The 23,272-nt window shown below is 43.7% G+C and overlaps 1 protein-coding gene across 1 annotated transcript in view; it reads right to left on the reverse strand.

Annotated features, from left to right (window-relative positions):
- TRPC3 (transient receptor potential cation channel subfamily C member 3) overlaps positions 1 to 23,272 on the reverse strand; it is a 66,799-nt gene that overhangs the window by 26,163 nt on the left and 17,364 nt on the right. The window contains exons 2-4 of the mRNA XM_083460335.1: positions 19,798 to 20,569; positions 8,826 to 9,011; positions 264 to 428 (exon numbers count right to left, since the gene is read on the reverse strand). Of these exons, the coding sequence (XP_083316461.1) occupies positions 264 to 428; positions 8,826 to 9,011; positions 19,798 to 20,569 (1,123 nt within the window). The remainder of the gene's footprint in view (positions 1 to 263; positions 429 to 8,825; positions 9,012 to 19,797; positions 20,570 to 23,272) is intronic.

A 23,272-nucleotide genomic window follows, 5' to 3' on the forward strand; every position in this document is an offset into this window, starting at 1 on the left:
AGAGTGTTACTTCCTTTTAGTATTCATGCTCCAAATTCACTCGCCCAACAGAAGTACAGGATAAGAAACTGTAAAACATTCTGGTGTAATGGAAACGAATAATGACAATTATGTTAACAATAGCAATCATTTGGTTTCAGCAAGGTATCAAGAGAAACAGGAATATAGCCTTCAGCACACGACTGGGTCTCTCACTTCAACAGAGGGCTTTCTGAAATGAAATACATTTACACACCAAAAAAGCCAAAAACAAAACCTTGTACCCTGCTACATGGTGCAATCCAGTACCCAACGGCAAGAAATGGAAGGCCCAGTGCTACCACCAGCACAACTAGACACTTGATCGCAATGGCCTGTTCCCGTAGTCCTGAGAGGTTTTCATACCAGATGGTCAACAGCTGTTGCTGACAGTTTGGATGGGCCACAAACTGTGGGGAAAACAAAAGAAAAACAAGTTACACAGATACTGAAGCACATGTAATTAATGTACTGCAGGGTTGGGTAACCTGTGCCCCTCTCCCCAATATAAGTCATTGGACTCCAACTCCCATCAGCCCCAAGCAGCATGGCAAACTGGATTGATGGAACAGCATGTGGAGGAACAAGGATTCTATTGCACCTATTGCAACAGCTCACATTTTCCATTTCTTAAGAATACAGACAATGCAAACATTAACATGTTAATAGAAGAGATATTTCAGTTGAGAGTTGAGAGAACCTTTCAGTTTCCGTCAAATCTTTATATAATGATGAATAATTTTGTATAACTATTTTGAATAACTACTGGGACACTGGATCATGTTACAAGCATATTCCTACTTAGAAACAGGAGCTGCAGGCTGGAAATCATGTTTCTCCCTCTCATTACTATACTTGGGATAAAGGCTTTATTCTTTTTATTCTAAACTAAACAGGACCACTTTCTCCATTAGGGACAAAATTTTCACATGGCGTGAGATTCTTTTGAACAAGCGATCGCCCATTTATGGTCACCCAATACAAAAACTTCATGTTTGAAAAGGAATTATACCCCAATATAGCCACTATATATATAGCTAGACGTTTTGGGCAAAGTTTCATTCATTGCTACTACGAGCTGAATAAAGAGCATGAAATTCACACTCGACTCTCAGTATATTTCACCATCCCTCCTGGCAAGTCCCCTTCTTCCAGCCTCCCACCACTGATGTGACTTTAGATCAAAAGCTGCATGCTAAATGGTGCAAGGCAGCTTTCTCTGTTCCTATGAATCCAACCCAATTTATATGACAAGAAACAAGTAGCTACAACCCCACACAGGAAACTTAGGTTTATCGATTCTACTGAAATCAATAGGCTTAAGCATGCCTTACTTTGTGTTTCATTTCCCAGTGGTATTTGGCTGGGCTGTGTTATAGCCAAAACAACTATAGACTCTGATGTCACCTTAAAGACCAAGAAATGCTAGTTGTTTGTGGACTAGAACATTATCAGATTCATTATCAATTTTTGATCATGGTCAATGTATGCCTTATGAGGAACGGCTAAGGGAGCTGGGCATGTTTAGCCTGGAGAAGAGGAGGTTAAGGGGTGATATGATAGCCATGTTCAAATATATAAAAGGATGTCACATAGAGGAGGGAGAAATGTTGTTTTCTGCTGCTCCAGAGAAGCGGACACGGAGCAATGGATCCAAACTACAAGAAAGAAGATTCCACCTAAACATTAGGAAGAACTTCCTGACAGTAAGAGCTGTTCAACAGTGGAATTTGCTGCCAAGGAGTGTGGTGGAGTCTCCTACTTTGGAGGTCTTTAAGCAGAGGCTTGACAACCATATGTCAGGAGTGCTCTGATGGTGTTTCCTGCTTGGCAGGGGGTTGGACTCGATGGCCCTTGTGGTCTCATCCAACTCTATGATTCTATGATTCTATCAAAGCAAAGTCCACCTGAAGCAAAACCACCCACCAATACAATGAGGGCAAGCAAGGCAGACAGTAACGTACCTGTCACGGGCTGCCTCTGGTCTCAGCTCACAAAAGACCAACGCCAAGCTCTTCTTATATACAAGGATGTTTATTGCAGTTCATTATTGGTTCCACAACCGAGGCGTGCAGTCCCGAGTGTCTAACGTCAGACTTTTGAAGTCCCCTCTGACTCGTCCCCGCCCCTGCACCAACTTATGAGGCTTGTGCTAGACCACCGCTTCCTGTCTTTCCTTTTCCGCAGGGTCTTTCTGCCCCCCTGGGTTCCTTCCCTCCTGCTCTCTCCCGAAGCGGATTCCTGAGATGCCTGTTCCCCCCTCCTTCGTGCTTTGGGGCTGGGCTCCTCCTCCGGGCTTTCTCCATTTCCGCGCGCCTCCACATTTGAACTTGGCGCGCGCTCGCTACCCCTGACCTTCCTTTTGACACTGACACTACTCCCTGTACTACTCTCCCCCTCTTCCGGCAGGACGTTCTCCCCAGATCTCCTTCCCCTGTCTCTTTCCTGCTCCGCTCCGTGTGTCACACTGGGAACCCCCCTCTCTTCCCTTCGTTCCTGCTGGGAAGCCGGCCCCGATCTCCCACTCCCGCTCGGGGTTTCCCTGCTGCTTCCCTGCTCCTGGCAGGTCCCCCCTGTGACCCCCCTTGTCCTGACTAGGGGCGCCCCCTCCTGAGAATCCTCCGATTCACTTGAGAGACTCATGGAAGATCTCAAGTCATTGTCATCCTCTTTCTCACTGTCCTGGGATTCTTCCTCGTCGCTCTCCGTCTCCTCCCTCACCTGTGTCTCTGTCTCTGAACCCCTGACAGTACCATTCCCAGTTTTGATTTTCCTGATAAATTACATGTGAACCGGAGGAATATTTCTAATATTATGAAAATTAGAAAGACTTCAGGCTCTCAGTATGTATCAAGCACCTGTATATACACTAAATCACATGGGAATTCTCACTGGCAAATATTTATGATTGCAAAAAAGACTCCTTCTAATTATGATGTTGCCAATATAACTCCATTAATAGTTTTTTTTAAGCTTCATTATCAGCTACTAAAATTATAATGGCAACCTATTCACATGTTGCCACTGCTCTTGAATCTGAGGCATATTTCTTAAAAATAATATTAAATTACAAGCTTCCTCGAATAAGCTATTTCAGACTTTATAAAGAAAGGCTCCTGAATGTACAGATAGTTATCACCATACAATTTTATGTTATTATTAGGTTTGTTTATTTGGCATGTTGCAGAGTTGCTAACATCACAGTAACACCTCCACAGGCTCAAATGAGATTGGAAACATGTTTTTTTTTCAGAAACTAAAAATATTAACAGTTGTTTTTTCTTGGTGCAAGTGGGAATTTCATTTTAAATGTCCCTCATATACGTGATTAATATTTTTCTGCTTAAAATGCAGTAGTTGTACATAAAGGCACAGAACAAAACGGGCAGCCCTTTGTACAATAAAGGCAGGAGGCCAATAGTTTCCTGATATGTGGGCCTGCAACAAAGCGTTGTTGTTTGAATTGCTCCTATTCAGAATGCCAACCAGCTAGCCATGTTCTCTTCCAGGATATTCCATTCCACCCAGTCCCCAATTGCCAGTCAGCATTCCACAGCCACTGAGTATGATCATGGGTAACACTTTTAAGCAATATGGTAAGCTAGGAAAACATTGTGGGTTTTTTGCATGCAAATAAGCAATAAGTGCCCAGAATTCTGAATATGAAAATGCCAGCAAAAATAGCTTTAAAGGGGATTGGTTTTTTAACTTACGTTCAGCATAGGTAAGGTTATTATTAGCCATTTACACAATATAACAAATCTTCAAGACATTTGGAAGGCATAAAGATTAGTTTTAAACTTGCTTTGATTAAGGGCTCATCCACACGTATCTGCACTTTAAAGCTCTGAGTGCCACCCCCCTTTTTCTTTGATCTGGAGCTTTGCCCATGAAAATCCACTCTTTAAAGCTGATTCATAGCAAACAGCAATTCAGGTTTTCCACAGATTGCCATTTGCTCTGATCCAGCTTTAAAGAGCAGGTTTTCATGGGGAACCTCCAGGAGAAAAAAAAAGGGGGGGAGCTCAGCCATTGTGCTTTAAGGTGAAGACCATGCCTGTGAGAAGTGAGAAGGAAAGGCAAGCATGGATAAGCCTTAAAGTAGCATTCATGAGCAAGCTAACTTGCATTCTGCTATATATACTGCTGAATTAGCTAGCATTGGCAGTTAAATTAGTAAGCATTCACAAAGTAATTAAAGAGCACCTGCACCAAAGAGAAGAAAATTATGTTAAAACTCTGAAATTACTAAATGTGCATGTTTTGTTATATAAAGCCAAAATCAGAGATGTGGCTGAGTTACACACTTGAGCACATGCATCAGTCTTTTGGGGAAATCTTTCAGCATGCGTAAATTCTTCAGCAAGTCTAAAATGACTTTAGATATCAACTTTAGAGTTTTTAACTACGGTATCTATTCTTTGCAGCTGTGATGGTGTCAGGGTAGACATCACTGGGTACCTGCCAAGATACACACCCTAGCATTCCCCATTTCCACTCCCTAGAGTCCCCTGACCCCTTTCTTACTATGACACAGCACATAATTAAACTGTGGGATTTTCTCCCTCTAGATCTAGCGATAGACACCAACCTGAATGACTTTGAAAGGAGGATTAGGGTCCACCTGGCCTAGTATCCTTTTTCGAATACTGCCTAGCCACATACATGTCAGGATGCTCTGCCAGAGACACTCTTCTTCTAATTGTGAAGGTTATGGGACAACCCAGCCAGATGGGTTGGATATAAATGACTACTACTACTACTACTACTACTGGGGATGTGGGTGGCGCTGTGGGTTAAACCACGGAGCCTAGGACTTGCCGATCAGAAGGTTGGTGGTTCGAATCCCCGCAACAGGGTGTTCTCCCATTGCTCAGTCCCTGCTCCTGCCAACTTAGCAGTTCAAAAGCACGTCAAAGTGCAAGTAGATAAATAGGTACCACTCCGGAGTGAAAGTAAACGGCATTTCTGTGTGCTGCTCTGGTTCGCCAGAAGTGGCTTAGTTATGCTGGCCACATGACCCCGAAGCTGTACGCCGGCTCCCTCGGCCAGTAAAGCGAGATGAGCGCCGCAACCCCAGAGTCGGTCACGACTTGACCTAATGGTCAGGGGTCCCTTTACCTTTACCTTACTACTACTACTATTTGCTAATTAACCTCCATTAATTTGTCTAAGAGCAACATGTTCATATCTGGAGGTTTATATTTTAGCTTAATACGCCAAGATATAAACGAGCCATTCATGGCCACTTCACTCCATCCTTTGCTAACAGACCAAGATGTTTTCCAGTTAGCTATACTTTCCCATTTCATGAACCATACCATGAAACCATGGTTAACTGCTTTGGAACATGCAAGGAGACAAAGCCATGGTTTGAAAATGGCTTCATATTCTTGCTTATTCTGAAGCCATTATTTGCTTCTATTAAAGCAAGAAACTATACCTAACTTGAATGTTTCCTGGTTGGTTGGTTTGCTGGCTTGCCTGAATGCAAGGTCAAGGCAGCTACATGTGAGGGCACAAGGCTCAAGGTTCATTCCTATCTCAGCTTATTAAACGAATATATGATCATCTGAATGCAGCTATTAATTCTAACACAGCATCTCTTAGGAGAGTGCAGAGCAACTCAGAATACTTGCTTCACAAATATGAAGAAAAATACTGGCAACAATAACTTATTTAAGTAATAAATAAAAAATAAATAAATAAATAAATTCAGACAAGGGAATTCAGCGGAAGGTTTTCGCAAAGAAGACAAGAGACATTTGTCAATGGATATTTCTCCTTGAAGCACATTAAGAGCTGATTCTAACCATTTTCCTTTCACTTCCTTATACCCCAAATCAGTACTTTTAAAATTATACTATCTCTAAAGTAGCACCATTTGCATCAATTGCTGCACTGTTGTTTTATTCCTGACTTCTTCTCCCTAAGCTTTTCAAAAGACTATGAACTAATAGTCTTCCAGTCACTACTTATTCTAATACTTACTGTAACATCTTCGGAATTTCTGTTACATTGCCTCTCACAAAAGATGCCCTCAACTAATACTGGTAAATTTCTTATCAATCTCTATGCTAAGCTTAGCACTATTCTTAAACCAGCTTCAATTTAATTCAGCATATGAACAAGGAGCAGATGCAATGAATAAGAACAAACTGGGTTTTACATAGCCACTTCCACAATACAAGAGACTTCCAACATTTTATAACCTGATAACAACCAGCTGAATTTCCCATCCAATGAACTCATTTTTCCTTTGGTCCGTAACCCGAAGACTTGAGTAAAACCGTGTTTCCATTTTATTTTCCTTTATGGTTAAATCCTGTCAAAACCTAACAGGAACTGTCCCAGCAGGCTGCATTAATATTTTGAGAAGAATATAAGCGTAATACCTGAGCAGTATCTGTATTTTCCATTTAAAACTTACAAAGAAATCAAGTGCAGAAGTCCTTATCCTTGCAAACCTGAGTTCTCCAAGTAAAAATCACTAGAAAGGCAGCTCATTTAGCAAGTTTCTGTAAATCCTCTGCAACTGCAAAGTGAAACTTGCGGTACATACATACAACAGCAATTCTGAGCAACGGTTTCTAGAACTTTCTTCCAGACTTCCAATGTACATAAAATATATAAAGCATATGTAAAATACTAAATTGTTAAGCCTAATCAAAGAAAACTAGAAAAAGCAGAAAGTAGGATAAATCAACATGATAAATAGGTGATGTCAAATGACATCACAAGATCAACATGCAGATGGAGTTTATTAGGAATGGCTAATGGGTCATTTAGAGGAGCTTGGAGGACTGAATTAGGTCCACAGCCTGGAGGTTCTCCAACGTTGCCCTAAGTTTATAAAATCAGCAGATCCTTAAAGATCCAATGTTTTTAAAAGCCCAAGAGAACCTAATCAGTTGATTTGTGTTCAAAGGGCACATGCCTAGGAAAAAGAGAAACATTTGTTTTGTTGCAGTGCAGAATAAAAACCATACTTGTGGCTTTCCAAGTTATCCAGAGAAGTTCTGCACATCAGTTTCGGGTTATGAACAATCTGCCGAGCTACCTCTCATGCTTTCAGATTCGCTGCCTACTGCAAAATCAGAATCACAATGACAAGACTCTACAGAAGGCAGGAGCCTTGTCTCTGAAGAAATGCCACAGAAGCATTCAGAAGCCAGCTGTGCACTCTGCAAAGCCTGCACTGGTCCCATAAATTAATGGCCCCCACTGGCACCGTAAACAGGTAAAGCATGAGCTCAAGATGAAGCTTCCGTGGAGTGCAGGAATCACAGACATTGCAACAACACACCTGGTCTCAAAATAGAACGCTCTTGTAACACAGAGATATACTATATAAGAACTGGATAGTGTCAGTTTCCTTAAACCCATCTCTAATTAATAAACCCTCGATTATTTTTAAAGTTTGTGATCTATATAAATGAAAATATTCAAGTATCTATTAATCAGGGATGAGTTTAAAGAAACTAACACTATCCAATTTATGCACTGCAGTCTTATTTAGTAGGTTGGCTTTAACAAGTGGCTCACTATAACACAATGTGATTTATAACAGAAGCTGTGAAAAAGCTTGCTGTTACTGGCAGCATGGCCGCCAAGGCAGACCTATTCAGATGTAAATAAATGTAGGTGTCACTTCCTTTCCGTAGTCCTCTAGCATTTGTGTTTTATTACTTCTCAGAGGTGATGACCCAAGGTGATTGTCCATAAACGTTAAGACCCAGAAAGCACTGGCCTGGAAGTTTTATAATGGCTGTTTTCTATATAAATAAACTGCCCTTGGAACAGAGTTTGCTTCTGTGGCTATTTTAAAGACTTTTGTCAGCAGAACCCCCTAGAATATACTGTACATCTATCATATCTCACATCATAGCAGATTCCTATGTAGGAACCAAACATTATCGTTCCAAGCTTAAAATATGCTTCTCAGAGGCGGAGCTAGCTGCTGTGCCCTTGGGGGCGAGGCTAGGGGCTAGTGTCCCGGGGGGGGTGCGGTGGCGGCGAGTGTCCCCGGGGGGGGCGCCGCCAGCAGCAATGTCACCCCCCCCCCAGGGATGATACCCAGGGTGGGGGGCACCCCCCCTTTCTCTGCCAGTGATGCTTCTAAAAGGAACCAACAAGGCCTGTTTCTGTGCGGATGTGATACATCACTTCCGATCTGCAAGCAACTGCCTGTTGCGGCTATTAGTTGTAAGAGCAGTAACAGCTTTCAAAAGGTGAGTGCCATTTTTAATGTACTCTGGTGCATCTACCTCCCATTACACTGACACTACACACAATCCAGACAAAGTGAAGTACTTTTAAGTGCTGTTAATTTAAAAGGAAGACACAAAATCAATGGGACACAGAAGAGCTTAACTGTGGCTGGATCATGGTCAGCGGGGGAGAAGGTTGAGTGGAATGGCAGTACAGTTAAGAACAACATAATGATATAACATCATTTCTATTTACAGAATGATTTCTCCAGTCTTTTTATTTATGCTGAAGACGGATCAAGACGTGGCTGTTTGTCTCTGGATGTTTTAATGGATAACATGCACATGCGTGAGAACACTGCATCACAATAATTGACTTGTGTATGACAGTCCCTATTATTTTCATTGAAAAATGCCAATCTCTCTGCTGCCTTATTGTGAAATCAGTTTGACATTAGTGAATTATTCCTGTCCAGAGGACAGGACCCATAAAGTGTTTACAATACAGCCCTGTTATAGTGCTTAAGGTTCTTGACGCAGGCAGTTTATGATGCAATGCATCCAGTATCATACTGTCTAAAAGAGACAGTCACTTACCTTTTTGACTTCATACTTAATTGCCAGTTTGACACGACTCAACGAAGCTCTGTGCCTTTGTGTTTCAACTGGCTCAGCCTCCAAATCTCCATTTAGAATGGATTCTACCTCTTCAGAGTCTCGGCAGAGATCAAGGACGCCAACCACAAAATCCTTGCATTGCATAGACAGCTTGCGATAGTCATTCTAAAAAGCAGACAATAGTTATTGAGTCACATCAATTCATGTGGAACTGATTTAGTAATGCGCATTTATTTAGCATATGTACATTCTGCAGATGACTGTCTAGGCTGGATTGCACATTTCTGCCCTCTTTTTCGTACATGGTATTCAAACCTCAAATGAGTATATTATTAATTGTTCTGATTTATTCTATTTACTGTGGCTTTCCACAAAAGCTGCATCAAAACGGCTTACAGATCCATTAAATAAACAAGGCTTGAAAACATTTAAAAAACAAATACATGAAATAACAGTTTATCTAAAAAGTGCTCGTGCAGCAATGAACCTAACCCCACCCAACTGAAAGATGAGCAGGTCAAAAATCACACTGTGTTATAATCCAAATTAATCCACCAAAAGCCTAGGTAAACAGGAATTTCTTAGCCTGGCATCTGAAAGCTGACAGTGATGGCACCAGGAATGTTCTTCTGGGGAGAGCATTCTATCAATGGGGAGCAACCACTGAACAAGCCAGTTCTTACCACCCTCCACACATTTCTCAGAAGGGGCACACAGAGGGGCCTCTGATGACGATCACCAAGATCCCGGTAGGTTCACAGGAGGAGTGTACAGTAAGGGCTGCTCTCATATTTGGTTTTGGTCCAAGAGGACCAAAGTAATCAAGAGCGGCAATTCACGGGGCAGGATGCTAGAGTATTCCATATGATGGGTACAAGTCAATCACTTTATTATCTCACCTCTCCCTTCTGTTACTCCAATTGTTAGTCATTTGTCTCTTACATTCCACGGCTCTCTGTAAATCTGTTATTAATGTCTGTCACCTCTGAAAAATGGTCCTTGTGTTCAGAAACTCCTTAGCACACCAATCTCATGGAATTCTTTTCAGCACCGTTAATTTTAGTATGTAAGTCTTGAGCCTGGTTGCTTTCACTACAGAAGTGCTGAATACATTGATAATGTACCTCTCTCTTCCCTGCCCCATTTTAGAACTTGGCTTTGAATATGTCCCAACTTCCTCCTTATTCTCCCTTATTTCAGAAAAGCACTTAGGGTTGCTATACTATGCCACTTACATGGGAGTAAGTTCTGTTGGAAGCAACGGAGCTTACTTAGGAATACACCGTAAAACTCAGAGTTGCCAGCATCACTATGGCTACACCTATGATTTCAGAAATCATTATCTTCCTGTCCTAAGATTACAAAAAGGTGAAGACTCTAAAATTAAGGAGCTGATTTCATTTGTTTCCTGCCTTCTTAGTTGTGACTTCTTAGTCCCTCGAAAGCCTTAGCTACAATACATAATTGTGGTTCGAGGACCCGACCCCCGTGTGGTGAAATAAAGACACAAGGACACGTGATATATGGTTAATGGGCAAGAAAAGGCCACAACTTTATTGGTTACAGCAATGAAAAGGTATTGGCTTAGGCATTGGATCGAAGCAAGTGGGTTATTCACCAGTAGGTGGAGCCTGTCGATGCTAATCCGACTCTAAGCTCACCCCTGTTGTCACCGAGGGTCGTGCTAAGGCCTCCCGCCAAGCAGGCATCGGACGGAATACACGACCCCCAGATTCCTTTAACGGAATACCCCTAAAACATTGAAGGCATAGGCGATGGCCAAACCTAGCACTTCGACACACCACAACACATTATTCCAATGCCTAACCTACCCACCAATACCACAAAAGTTGTGACGATTGCTACGAGGTAGGCGAAAAAAACCAAATAGCCTAGTGCCAATTGGGAAAAACTCCTACCAGGCCCCCCAGGCAACCGGGGCGACCAACCTAAGGTCCATAGCAAGGCCAAGAACCTAAGCCCTAACTAAAAGGGGAGTGGAGGGTGGGTATTTCCGAAGAGGCGACGATGAAGAAATGAGGCCGGGGAAAGGCTGTCGCTGCAGCAAAAAGCTGCTGAACACGCCCCCTCAGCAGCACCTGGTTGGGTGGCCACCGAGGGGGCGTGAGCGCCAGCCAGGTGAGCTGAAGGCAGGGGGCTACGCCCCCTGCTAGGCGGAGCTCGGGCTCCCGACCACAACCCCTCCCCTCTCTTTCAGGGAGGAGAGTCTTTAACATTTTTAAAAAACCACATGATCAACTTGGGTTGTTAAAAATGTGGGCCAAGTAGATCCATGCAAAGTTCAGAAGGTCTGAAGCAACCTCGTGTATTAGACTGCAATCCTACACTCACTTACCTGGGAGTACGTCCAACTGAACTCAATGGGACTTACTCCTTCAGAGTGGACATACATAGGATTGTGCTGTAAATCACTAGTGGTACCTCAACACACACCACCTCAAATCTGGCAAAAGGAGACCTGGCAGCAGCAGGTCAGTATACGTGGGTCAGTGTGCAAGCTCAGCACATGCTAAAGTGACATGGTTGACTCCATCCAGGTAGTCATAAGAAGTGGTTCTGCTTAATTGCTTGCAGGACCTGAAGCTTTTAGCAGGGGCGGCGGGGGGGGGGGGGGGCGGAGCAATGACACCTGTGATAAAATTATGAGATGAGACCACTATCTTTCTCATCTTCCCAGCTGCCTCTTGCACAATACCCATGGAACTACTACTCCATTGCAAAAGCAGAGAAGCCTCTTTCAACCAGTGTCGTAGCACGGTCAGGTGATACCCGGTGTGGAAAATTTCTTGTCACCCCCCCCCATTGAAATTATTAAAAGAAGGAAAAATAAGATACTTACAGTTGCAAGTGTTATTTTCTGGTTAATTTACTTAACATGAGCATAAGCACTTAAAACCTTTCCCCCCACCCAACTTTGTTCTCTGCAAATTTTGAAATTTAGTCATCAAAATCAATTCCTTTCACTACTTTTTATTTCAATTGACAAGATGGCTAAGCCAGAGAGCTGAGCTTGACTCATGGTAGACCTAAGACAACTCTTGATAGAGCATTTTATCCTTACTGCAACAACCTTGTGAGGGAGCGGCCTGAGGGGTCCATCGAAAAGGGAGACGAAGCTAATCAGCACCTGAGCATTTAAGCAGCTCTTTTGTGTCAAGACTTGGAGCACCACGCTTGCAACCCGCCCACCCGCCTGTCAGAGGAGGGGAGCTGTCCTTCGAAGCCTGCCTGTCAGGGAGCTAGCAGAGAAAGTTGGCTGGCTTCAGCTGTGCCTGGGGGAGTCTCCCCACCTTCCTCTACGGAAAGGCAGCGGCGGGGGAGTCTGCCTGCCTCCTCCAACTCAGCCGCCCTACAGCTGGGACGGAGGCAGCGGGCGGACTGTTTGCGGTAGCGTGGAGCCTGAAGAAGAAGAAGAGTTTGGATTTGATATCCCGCTTTATCACTAGCCTAAGGGGTCTCAAAGTGGCTAGCAATCTCCTTTCCCTTCCTCCCCCACAACAAACACTGTAAGGTGAGTGAGGCTGAGAGACTTCAAAGAAGTGTGACTGGCCCAAGGTCATCCAGCAGCTGCATGTGGAGGAGCGGAGACGCGAACCCGGTTCACCAGATTACGAGTCCACCGCTCTTAAGCACTACACCACACTGGCTCTCTAGGAGAGACGCATGGCTTGGGCCCGCTGCAGGGCCCGCGGTGAGTGCCGCCAGGCATTTTGTCACCCCCCTCAGTGGTGACACCCGGGGCGGAGTGCCCCTACCTCCGCCCCTGCTTTCAACACAACACAAAATCACACACACATTTAATCCAGGAAGAACCATAGCAGCACTGTACTATATTTCTTTTTCTTACTACCACATATGTCAAATCTAACTGTGAGAGAGTGAGTGTTGTGTGTGTGTGTGTGTGTGTGTGTGTGTGTGTGTGTGTGTGTGTTAAAGGTGTGCTTTTGAGTCTAGTGCCACCCACTGCTGGAATATACCTCGCCCCCAGACAACTTTCCACCAAGTTAATGTTGTCCTCGAGCAGAAAAAGGTTTTCCACCCCATGAGCTAAAGAGAGATCAGGACTGAGAGAGAGAATTTCAAAGAGAAGCAGCTATGTCCCTGGGTCAGGGGGCGGGGAGCACTTCAGTTTCTTTTTCGACCCGGCTGCTGGTCTCTCTTTTGTATGCTTGATTTATTATAAAGCTTAGTACCAAGTCTCAACTAAGCAATTACACAAACCTCGGAGTGCAAATGGTATTATCCATTCTTGGGCAAGGTGATTGAGCGTGTGGTTGCTGAACAACTCCAGGCACGCCTGGAGGATGCGGACCATTTGGATCCCTTCCAATCAGGGTTCAGGCCTCATCATGGGACTGAAACTGCCTTGGTCGCACTGGTTGATGATCTCCGGCGAGCTAGGGACAAAGGTGAGAGTTGTTTCCTAGTTCTGCTGGATCTCTCAGCGGCCTTTGATACAATCGACCATAACATCCTTCTGGACCGTCTAGAGGGGTTGGGAGCTGGGGGCACTGTTATACAGTGGTTTCGCTCCTTTCTCCTGGGCCGTGTTCAGAAAGTGGTGGTGGGGGATGAGTGTTCAGACCCTTGGGCCCTCACTTGTGGGGTGCCTCAGGGTTCCGTCCTCTCCCCCATGCTTTTTAACATCTATATGAAGCCGCTGGGAGAGATCATCAGGGGGTTTGGACTGGGTGTCCATCAATATGCAGATGATACCCAGCTCTACCTTTCTTTCAAATCAGAACCAGTGAAGGCGGTGAAGGTCCTGTGTGAGTGCCTGGAGGCGGTTGGAGGATGGATGGCGGCTAATGGATTGAAGTTGAATCCTGACAAGACAGAAGTACTGTTTTTGGGGGACAGGGGGCGGGCTGGTGTGGAGGACTCCCTGGTCCTGAATGGGGTAACTGTGCCCCTGAAGGACCAGGTGCGTAGCCTGGGAGTCATTTTGGACTCACAGCTGTCCATGGAGGCACAGGTCAATTCTGTATCCAGGGCAGCTGTCTACCAACTCCACCTGGTACGCAGGCTGAGACCCTACCTGCCCGCTGACTGTCTGGCCAGAGTGGTGCATGCTCTAGTTATCTCCCGCTTGGACTACTGCAATGCGCTCTACGTGGGGCTACCTTTGAAGGTGACTCGGAAACTACAACTAATCCAGAATGCGGCAGCTAGACTGGTGACTGGGGGCGGCCGCCGAGACCACATAACACCGGTCTTGAAAGACCTACATTGGCTCCCAGTACGTTTCCGAGCACAATTCAAAGTGTTGGTGTTGACCTTTAAAGCCCTAAACGGCTTCGGCCCAGTATACCTGAAGGAGCGTCTCCACCCCCATCGTTCTGCCCGGACACTGAGGTCCAGCGCCGAGGGCCTTCTGGCGGTTCCCTCATTGCGAGAAGCGAAGCTACAGGGAACCAGGCAGAGGGCCTTTTCGGTGGTGGCGCCCGCCCTGTGGAATGCCCTCCCATCGGATGTCAAGGTGATGGACAACTACCTGACAGTCAGAAAACATCTTAAGGCGGCCCTATTCAGGGAAGCTTTTAATGTATGATATTTTAGTGTTTTTTGGTTTCTGTGGAAGCCGCCCAGAGTGGCTGGGGAAACCCAGCCAGATGGGCGGGGTACAAATAATAAATTATTATTATTATTATTATCTGCAAAGCGTCTAACACATTTTAAACTTGCTCTGCAAATAAGAATGCAATTATGACAACTAGCTGCGATCTCCCTAGAGAACCGTCCTAAAGGGCGGTTGAAATTAGGGCAGCTTGCTCACTTTTTAGTGACACTGATCTTCTTGTCAGATTTTTGCCGTTGTTCACTTTCTTCCATAGGAGTTGCATCTGGAAACCCAGGCTTCTCCTTTGCCTGGGAAGCTGCTTGAAAGCACCCCTGGCTTCTTCTTAAAACCTTTGCTACCAAGTTAGAGCTGCTCTAACTCATATGTATAAGAATAGACATTCTTGGGCAGAGCATGGGTCAATAATCACAGCAAAAGCAGCATGGCATGAGGAAAGACCATAGCTCAGTAGCAGAGTGTCTGCTTTGGATCTCTAAATAGGGGTAGGAATGAAACCCCAGGGAGCTTCTACCAGTCAGTTCAGACAATACTGAGCTAGATAGAGCATGGATCTGCCTAAATATAAGGCAGCTTCCTTATGTGCCTTACATATTCATTTTAGCAAAAGGGAAGATAATTTAGTGTTCAATCTATCCAGATATGTTTGTTTCTGATTTTTCTAGAAAAAGTCTTCAGCTCTAGCTGGTAGAATTATTATTATTTTAAAGCCATTGTTTTAATGTGTGTGTGTGTGTGTGTGTGTGTGTGTGTGTGTGTGTGTGTGCACATTGCTATCTTTGACAAGGATACAGTAGTGAAAGTGGAAGGACTGATGCAAGTCATGAAAAAAAAATCTCAGTGTGTTGGTATTGCTCCCTAATCACTCAAGATTTTTTCAGCATTATTCAAGTCCAACCAATCATGCCAACGCATTTATAAAAGAATAATGCCAGCTAGATCTCCTTGACAAGAGATAATCTAATGAGCAAGAACTGCTGTTCTTTTAACAAATTAGAAGTTTTAAATTTTTGCAAAGTTGCAATATCCTTAATAGAATGAGCATTTCCTCACAGTTGCCAACAGTCCTAAGTTAAGAGCCCTGGAATTCATCTATGCCAGGCGTGTGGGGATATTCAGCGTGAGAAGGCAAAAACCTATTGCATTTGCTCTGCCTCAAACGGTAATGAATGGCTGCATGATTCAAGTGATAAGCCTGATCCATTATAGAATGGAAAATCCTTCTCTGTCCCATTTTAGCCATAGACTCTGTTGAAGAAAGCAACCTCCTGGACAATCAGGTGAACCAAGACAACCAATTAAAACCCGTGATTCTATGCTTTCTCGCTGTCTCTCGCTTTGCTTTCAGAAGTGTCAGAAGGTATGCTCTGTTCAAAGCTTGTGGCTTTCCGATAGCTTTGAACAGGCATTTCTATCTCAAATCCTGTAGGCAAGGTATTATCTCATACTTGATTCTCCTCTCAGCACAGGACAGGGTAAGCAGCAGCAGACAATTTCATTCTCACTTCCATTCAGTTTCCCCTACTGAAGCCAAAATCAGTTCTATATTAGACCAATTGCATTGCTTCAGACAACAACATTTCAGTGCCATAGTTCTTCCTAGTGTCATGGTTTCAAATTCTTTCCTCATACTGGTCCACCCCACCTATCTCCGTCTGCCACCACCAGACTTTACATTTCAAAGCCTTTCCCCACTAGTTATGAGGCAACGAATGACTGTGCGCTTCAAGCAGCCACAACACAGTAGTCCCTTCTCTATCTTAACATTTGCAAATAATGCATATCCCAGACACATTGCACGAGAAAGTTTTGAGACCTTCTGATAAAAGCCCTCCAAAATCCTTAAGGATACGTATTGCATGGCCAGGTTGGCATTGTTTGTTGCAAACAAACGTAAGAGATGTTTGAAAACTTCCCAAAAAGTTATAAAGAAGACTGGAGTTTTGCGAACGGGCCCTCTAAATATGATAGTGGTTGATGACTCCTCCTTGTTGCTGATTAGATTGCTTTGTCAAGTTTGGACGCTGATAGGTACTGGTGTCCCATTCAAAATAAAAGGATTAAGTTCTGCTTTAAAAAAATTTAATCTTTATTTACTTACTAATTTTTTTATCCAGCCCTTCCTCCAAGGAGTTCAGGATTTCCCTGGCCTGCAGCACAGTTCGTCAAGGCACACTAGTTAAATGGGTTGACAACAGGCAACCAATATTAGTGGTGGAACTGGGTTTCATAAATAAAGCAGTAAGATGCCTTGAGGGGCTGGGTTCTCGTAGTATAATGCAATCCATCAGTGTAATGGAGCAACAAAGACAAACAAACCCCACAAAAACCTACAAAGTAACATTAACACCAAAGCCTGAAAAGAAAAACCAATCTGCCCCATATGTATATACATTAGTGGCTTACAAAGTAGGCCTAGCATTAGGGGATGGCAAATGATCCCATTCTAATGCTCACATTCTCCATCCTTGAACAAGCACAACAAGCTCTTGAATCTGTGCCTTGAATCTTGAATCTGTTAAAGACAGATCTATTTCTTTCTTCTGGAATGGATGGGAGAGTCCATCACCAGCTTTACTTAGCTTTTAATCGACAGTGGAACTTCCAAAGGTTTCCTGTGCCTTCAAATTATAATGCACTGGAGGTGTGTGTGTGTGTGTGTGTGTGTGTGTGTGTGTGTGGATTTTACTTTTTCTAACCTATCTTGAAGACTTTTCCCAAACAAATTTACGTTAAAGAATACAGTCGTACCTTGGTTTTTGAGCAGCTTGGTTCTCAAACATTTTGGCTCCCGAACTCCACAAACTGGGATGGTTCCGGTTTGCGAACTATTTTTGGAAGTTGAACGTCTGACGGGGCTTCGAATTGGCTGCAAGAGCTTCCTGCAGCCAATCAGAAGCTGCGCTTTGGTTTCCGAACATTTTGGAAGTTGAATGGACTTCCAGAATGGATTCCATTTGACTTCCAAGGTACGACTGCATGTCATTTAAAGACTATGACATGCAGTTACGGTCTTAATTTGCTACTGTATGGGCTGGAATCATTTGATCTGTTGGTACATAGTACAAGAACGGTATAAGAACAAACACAGGTAAATGCTGCTGTTTCTGAGTGCAAGTCAAAGCTGACACCTTAGTATTTAGGTGCTGCCACTGTTTGCTTGGGTCTATATCTCTCCCAGTCTTTGCCAGAAACTTTTGTTCTATTAATAATATGATCTATGATCAGTTACAGTCAGTAAACTACAATGTCACGCTTCGATTAACTGCATGCTTTATGAGAAGCTGGGATAGTAGAGCCAAGCCTTGAAAGAGTTTATTATGGCCTGTAAAAGCTGCATGTTCAACTTCCAGGATTATAGTCTTGCTTCAATCAATATTTTTGTAACTTCAATAAGTCAATTTTATCTGGATACAGAAGATCTAGATACAGAAAATAAAAAGTAAGGAAGAAATGTACAGTGGTGCCCCGCAAGACGAACGCCTCGGAAGACGAAAAACTCGCTAGACGAAGGAGTTTTTCATTTTCTTAGCCGCTTCACAAGACGCATTTCCCTATGGGCTTGCTTCGCAAAACGAAGCTTGCCCCGCAATCTCCGGGGACAGAGGGGAAGGCGCGCGCGCCTTCCCCTCTCTCCCCGGACCCCTTTTGAACCAAGGGGCGGCAACGGGGAGAAGCGATCTTCTCCCCTCCGCCCCTTGCTTCAAAAGAGGGGACAGAGGGGAAGGCGCGCGTGCCTTCCCCTCTCTCCCCGGACCCCTTTTGAACCAAGGGGCGGCAACGGGGAGAAGCGATTCTCCCCGCTGCCCCTTCCCTTGCTTTAAAACAGGTCCGGGGACAGAGGGGAAGGCGCGCGGTGCTTCCCCTCTGTCCCCGGACGGTCTCCATAGGAACGCATTGATTGATTTCCAATGCATTCCTATGGGAAACCGTGCTTCGCAAGACGAAAAACTCGCAAGAAGAAAAAACTTGCGGAACGAATTAATTTCGTCTTGCGAGGCACCACTGTATTTCTGCACTACACAACAATGCATCAAATGTATTATACACTACACAACAAGGAATCATCTTAGAGTTTCAGTACAATGTATAAAATAAAGATTCACAAATCTACAATTTAATAAATTGCTGTGTTGCAGGATGCATTGGAACAAGATGAGGTGCTTTCCTTGGTATGAGGTTGTAATACAAAACTGTGTACATGAACAGAATGATGAAGAAATTACGTATTTAACTATTCAAATCCAAATCTAATGCCATGCTTACAAAATATGCAACTTGCAAAAAGGCAAAGTTTAATTTTTCACCACACTTCCATCTACAATGGAAGGGCCACTGAAGGAGCTGAAATGTGCCGTAGCAGATATTAAGTTGTACATTATGTCTGGCACTGCAGTGTTAAATATCCACATAACCATATACCATCACCGCCAGCCCATGCTGCCCACCCACATTTAGCTCTTTAAAACTCTCTCTGCTCGGAACAGGCCTCGCAGATTAATATGTCTTTTGCCTCCTCACAATAATTTAGGGAAAAGTTAATTAGAGAAGCGGAATCCAACACTGACCCAGAAGGACCCCATTAAAATGTTTGCTGCAGCTGGATAAAATTGCCATTTGTAGAACCAATTTTGTTTACAATCTGCATCAACCATCCCACTTTCTTTTTTCAGAAAGACCTACTTCAGGATAGGGCTATCCTCTGTAACTTTATCAGGCATTTTAAGAACATGGGCATCATAAAGGGGCAGAGTAGAGTAATGCTTATCAGAGTCCAATTAATGAAAAATCTGGAAAAAGAGAGACTAGTCGGCATGCTACGACTCCATTATATGTATAGATGATCATCAGACAGAAAGATGGGACATCTGGATAGATTTTAACAGCTGGCTCTTGGCACACTAATACATTTCTGGCAGATGAATGAGCGGTGTCCTTCTGAGAGGGAAATGACAAATGTGCATAGCTTTTATAACTTGTAAACAACAATCTAGAGGTGTGAATAGAAACAGGAATACTCATTTAGGACCTAGCACTTGCTTTTTGTTCTGGTAGCTCAGATGACATTATTTCAACAGAGTGCACTTTAATAAAAACAATTATGTTCTGTTACAGTGAACAAACCTGTTTTCATCTATTCCAAGGGGTGTATTGCATTTTTTCTTATTACACCCGGCGCTTATGAAGTATTTTCATTTAAAGCAAAATGGTGTTTTCAAAAAACATCCAGACATTGCAGCAGCAATATTAACAGGAAGAGATAAAGTGAGGGGGAAATAAATGTGAAGTGTTTTAATCCACCAAAGCCAAGGCAGCACGCAGAGAAGGCACGGAAAAAAGAAGAAGTCTTACCTTGAATTCTTTTTCAATATTAGCCAGTTTAGCAAGCTCATTACTGAGTTCTAGAGCAGTGAGAACCGGGTCTTCGCTGGACAGGGACAGGTAGGCAGGACTTGCCAGTCCCTTGTATGCATTTATCCTTGACCTGGAATGGCTGAAAGAATCATGCTTTTGTTTCTCAGTACAATCGTTGCACTTGCAGAAATAATCGTGAGGTCTCTCTATCCTCGCCCCTTTCATTAACAGCATGTGCACCACCTCATACTTCTGACAATGGGCTGCTAAAATGATGGGTGTGATGTCTGGGGAGAATCGGGTGCCGTCTTCATCGTAAGAATAAAAGTCATCGTCCTGGAGCTCCTGCTCACACGGGCTCAGAGTCAGCCGCTTGCTAGCTGCAAACCCGGGATGATTCAAGATCGCTTCCACAATCCGGACATACCCTTTGCTAATTGCAAGCAGCAGGGCATCTCCGATCCGTGCCAGGTTCTCCTTCTTCAACAGAAGTTCTGTCACTTCCAAATGTTCATTCCCCACAGCGAGCTGCAAGGCATTTTGGCCCATGTAGTCGACACAGTTGACATTCAAAGTTTTTGACTCTTCCAGCATTTTGCGGACCACAGGGATGTTCCCATACTCTGCCGCATCCAGAAAGCGTTCTTCCTCTGCCGTAAGGCTTGTGCCCCTCTCGTTGAACATAAAAGCTGGACCTCTGATTGCTTGCCGCCTTCCCTTTTCCCTCATCACAGTCATGCGTCTCAAAGAAGGGCTTCCGTCAATGGTCCTAATGAGCAGAAACAAGACATTTGGAATATTTTTATAGCTGTCATTGTCTTGGAAGAGCCTCTCTAGAAATCTACACTCTTGGGCTAGAGTGGCCCAAGTTAAATATGCATACAATAGGTGAAGACAGGTCAATCTCAAAAAAAAAAAGAATCCACACTGCACACCTGGATTAATTGATAATGACCGCTCCCCACTTCAAACGGGGGGGGGGTGCTTTTTGTATGGCCGCGCACAGCCCCCTGATCCCACACGATTCCCGGCAATTTGGCCTGGCTTCACCTTCCCAAGCTGGATACCTGGAGGTTCCCGCCCAACCTCAGACAGTAAACCAATCCCAGCTGGGGAGGTGTTGCCAGGGGAGTCAACCAGGTAGGGTTGGGACCGCCTTGCACACACAATAGAGCAGGCTTCCTCAACCTCGGCCCTCCAGATGTTTAGAGACTACAATTCCCATCATTCCTGACCACTGGTCCTGCTAGCTAGGGATCATGGGAGTTGTAGGCCAAAAACATCTGGGGGGCCAAGGTTGAGGAAACCTGCAATAGAGGGTGGAACTTACCTGGGAGTTGGTCTCCCTACATCTGAAAGTTTAATAAAGTTGTGGCCAATTTTAATCCCATAACACGTCATGAGTCATTATTCCACCCGGGGGTCGCCTGGGGTCGGGGGGTCTCCACCCGGCCCACAATAAGAATTTAACAACCACCTACAGAGCAAAACCATTACAGCTCACTTAGAACAGCAGGCAGTCATAGCAATATCCCTTGCAGTCCCGAAGAGGCAAAGCTTCTTACAGGCCACCTTCCGTGTTTTCCATTTTCACAGACGCAAGCACAAGTTTCTGGACCACTGACCACTATCATCCCTGACTGCTAGTCATGTTGGCTGGAGCCGATGGAGGTGGAGTCCAACTGCATCTGAAAGGCTACAACTCCCTCATACTTACAAGGCCATGCAGAAAACTTTGAAACCACAGGCTTTCATTTCCTTCTTCCCTTGCACCCTAGTACCCACCTCACTCGGGATGGAGAAGAATAATAAATTCAGCAAATGAAACTCAGTTTTTATAGGGCGAGAACATTCTTCTAAATGTACAGTGTTTTGTCAGCGGAGATAAATAGCCCAATAAATATATTGTGACAATGTCATATATTTGATGTGCCCGATATGTCTTCCCAAAAGAAATTACTATTAGAAAGTAGCTTGTATTTCTTGCCTGGCATTTGAAAAAGGATTTTTCTTTTCTGTGGTCCTGCATATCCAGATAGCTAGCTAAAGGGAACATATATAATCAAATAAAATAAGGAACCAAGATGCACTGTAATTCCTGCACAACCAAATTGGCTATTGAAGTTTGAGAATTTAATGCCGATGTGTTTTTTTAATCTGCTTACTGTGTAATGGCGGTTGCTTGTGATAAATTTTCTGGCAGGAGATTGCATGGGGGTGGAATTTACTGTGATAAATGTTAGTTATTATTGAAGTATGTTTTAAATATATGGTTACTAGGAAAGTAGTCCTGAGACCTTCAGGAATAATGCCATGTTTAAATAAAATAGCAATTATAATAATAATCAATGTTAATGAAAATATTGTTGCTGTAACAGTTCAAGAATTAGACACCAAAACTCACTATGCCACAGTTAAGCACTTTACAGTCCAATCAATTTCAAAGGGGGAGAACACTTAACAGTCCTCCTGAAATCAATGAAACAAAAAAGTTATTAATTGTAGCAGACACTAGGTTAATTACTCTATCCTGTTTGTCCTTATCAACTGAGAGCATGGAAAACTAGCCCCCAACAGCCTGTGCAAAAAAAGCCATACTCAAATGGTCATACACTTGTTAACTCAAAACCAACAGGTAAGGTAGAAAGCAGAGGTGCAACCACAGCCAGCATGGCCAATGGTCAGCGATGATGGGAGTTGTAGTTCAAAGTACCTGGAGGACACCAAGGTTGAGAATGGTAGAGTGCAAACACTGGGTAGCAGGCAAACTCAGTTATTTTGCTTTGAAAATTACAGCTAGCATGTTTTACAATAATGGTATTTCAATCAATCTAAATTTTAAACATAGTGGAAATCACAAAAGATGCAAGAGTGTTTGTTTCCCATGAAAATGTGATAAAAAAAATTATCCTAGCATGTTTTGAGTATCATAAGGTCTTCAACAGGGGGGAAAGAATCTAAAGTGCTCATTAACAGATCATATTACAAAACGCTTTCTAAAAACACCTGCCACTAACAGACTGAGTAGCACACTCTCTGAGAATTTGTGAATGGGTGCAGTCCTCTTTTTCTACCCACCTCTAACTGGACCAAGTTCTAAACTAACTGCAGTAATTAAAAAAAAGTTAAAAACCAAATTTGCTCCTAATGATTTCCTGTCAGACTTAATATCTATTATTAAAAACATTGTGTCCAGTTCTGGGCACGACAGTTCAAGAAGGACACTGACAAACTGGAACGTGTCCAGAGGAGGGCAACCAAAATGGTCAAAGGCCTGGAAACGATGCCTTATGAGGAACGGCTAAGGGAGCTGGGCATGTTTAGCCTGGAGAAGAGGAGGTTAAGGGGTGATATGATAGCCATGTTCAAATATATAAAAGGATGTCACATAGAGGAGGGAGAAAGGTTGTTTTCTGCTGCTCCAGAGAAGCGGACACGGAGCAATGGATCCAAACTACAAGAAAGAAGATTC

This window comes from Podarcis liolepis (assembly GCF_965112155.1).
Source record: "Podarcis liolepis genome assembly, chromosome: 9".
Classification (NCBI taxonomy): Eukaryota; Metazoa; Chordata; class Lepidosauria; order Squamata; family Lacertidae; genus Podarcis; species Podarcis liolepis.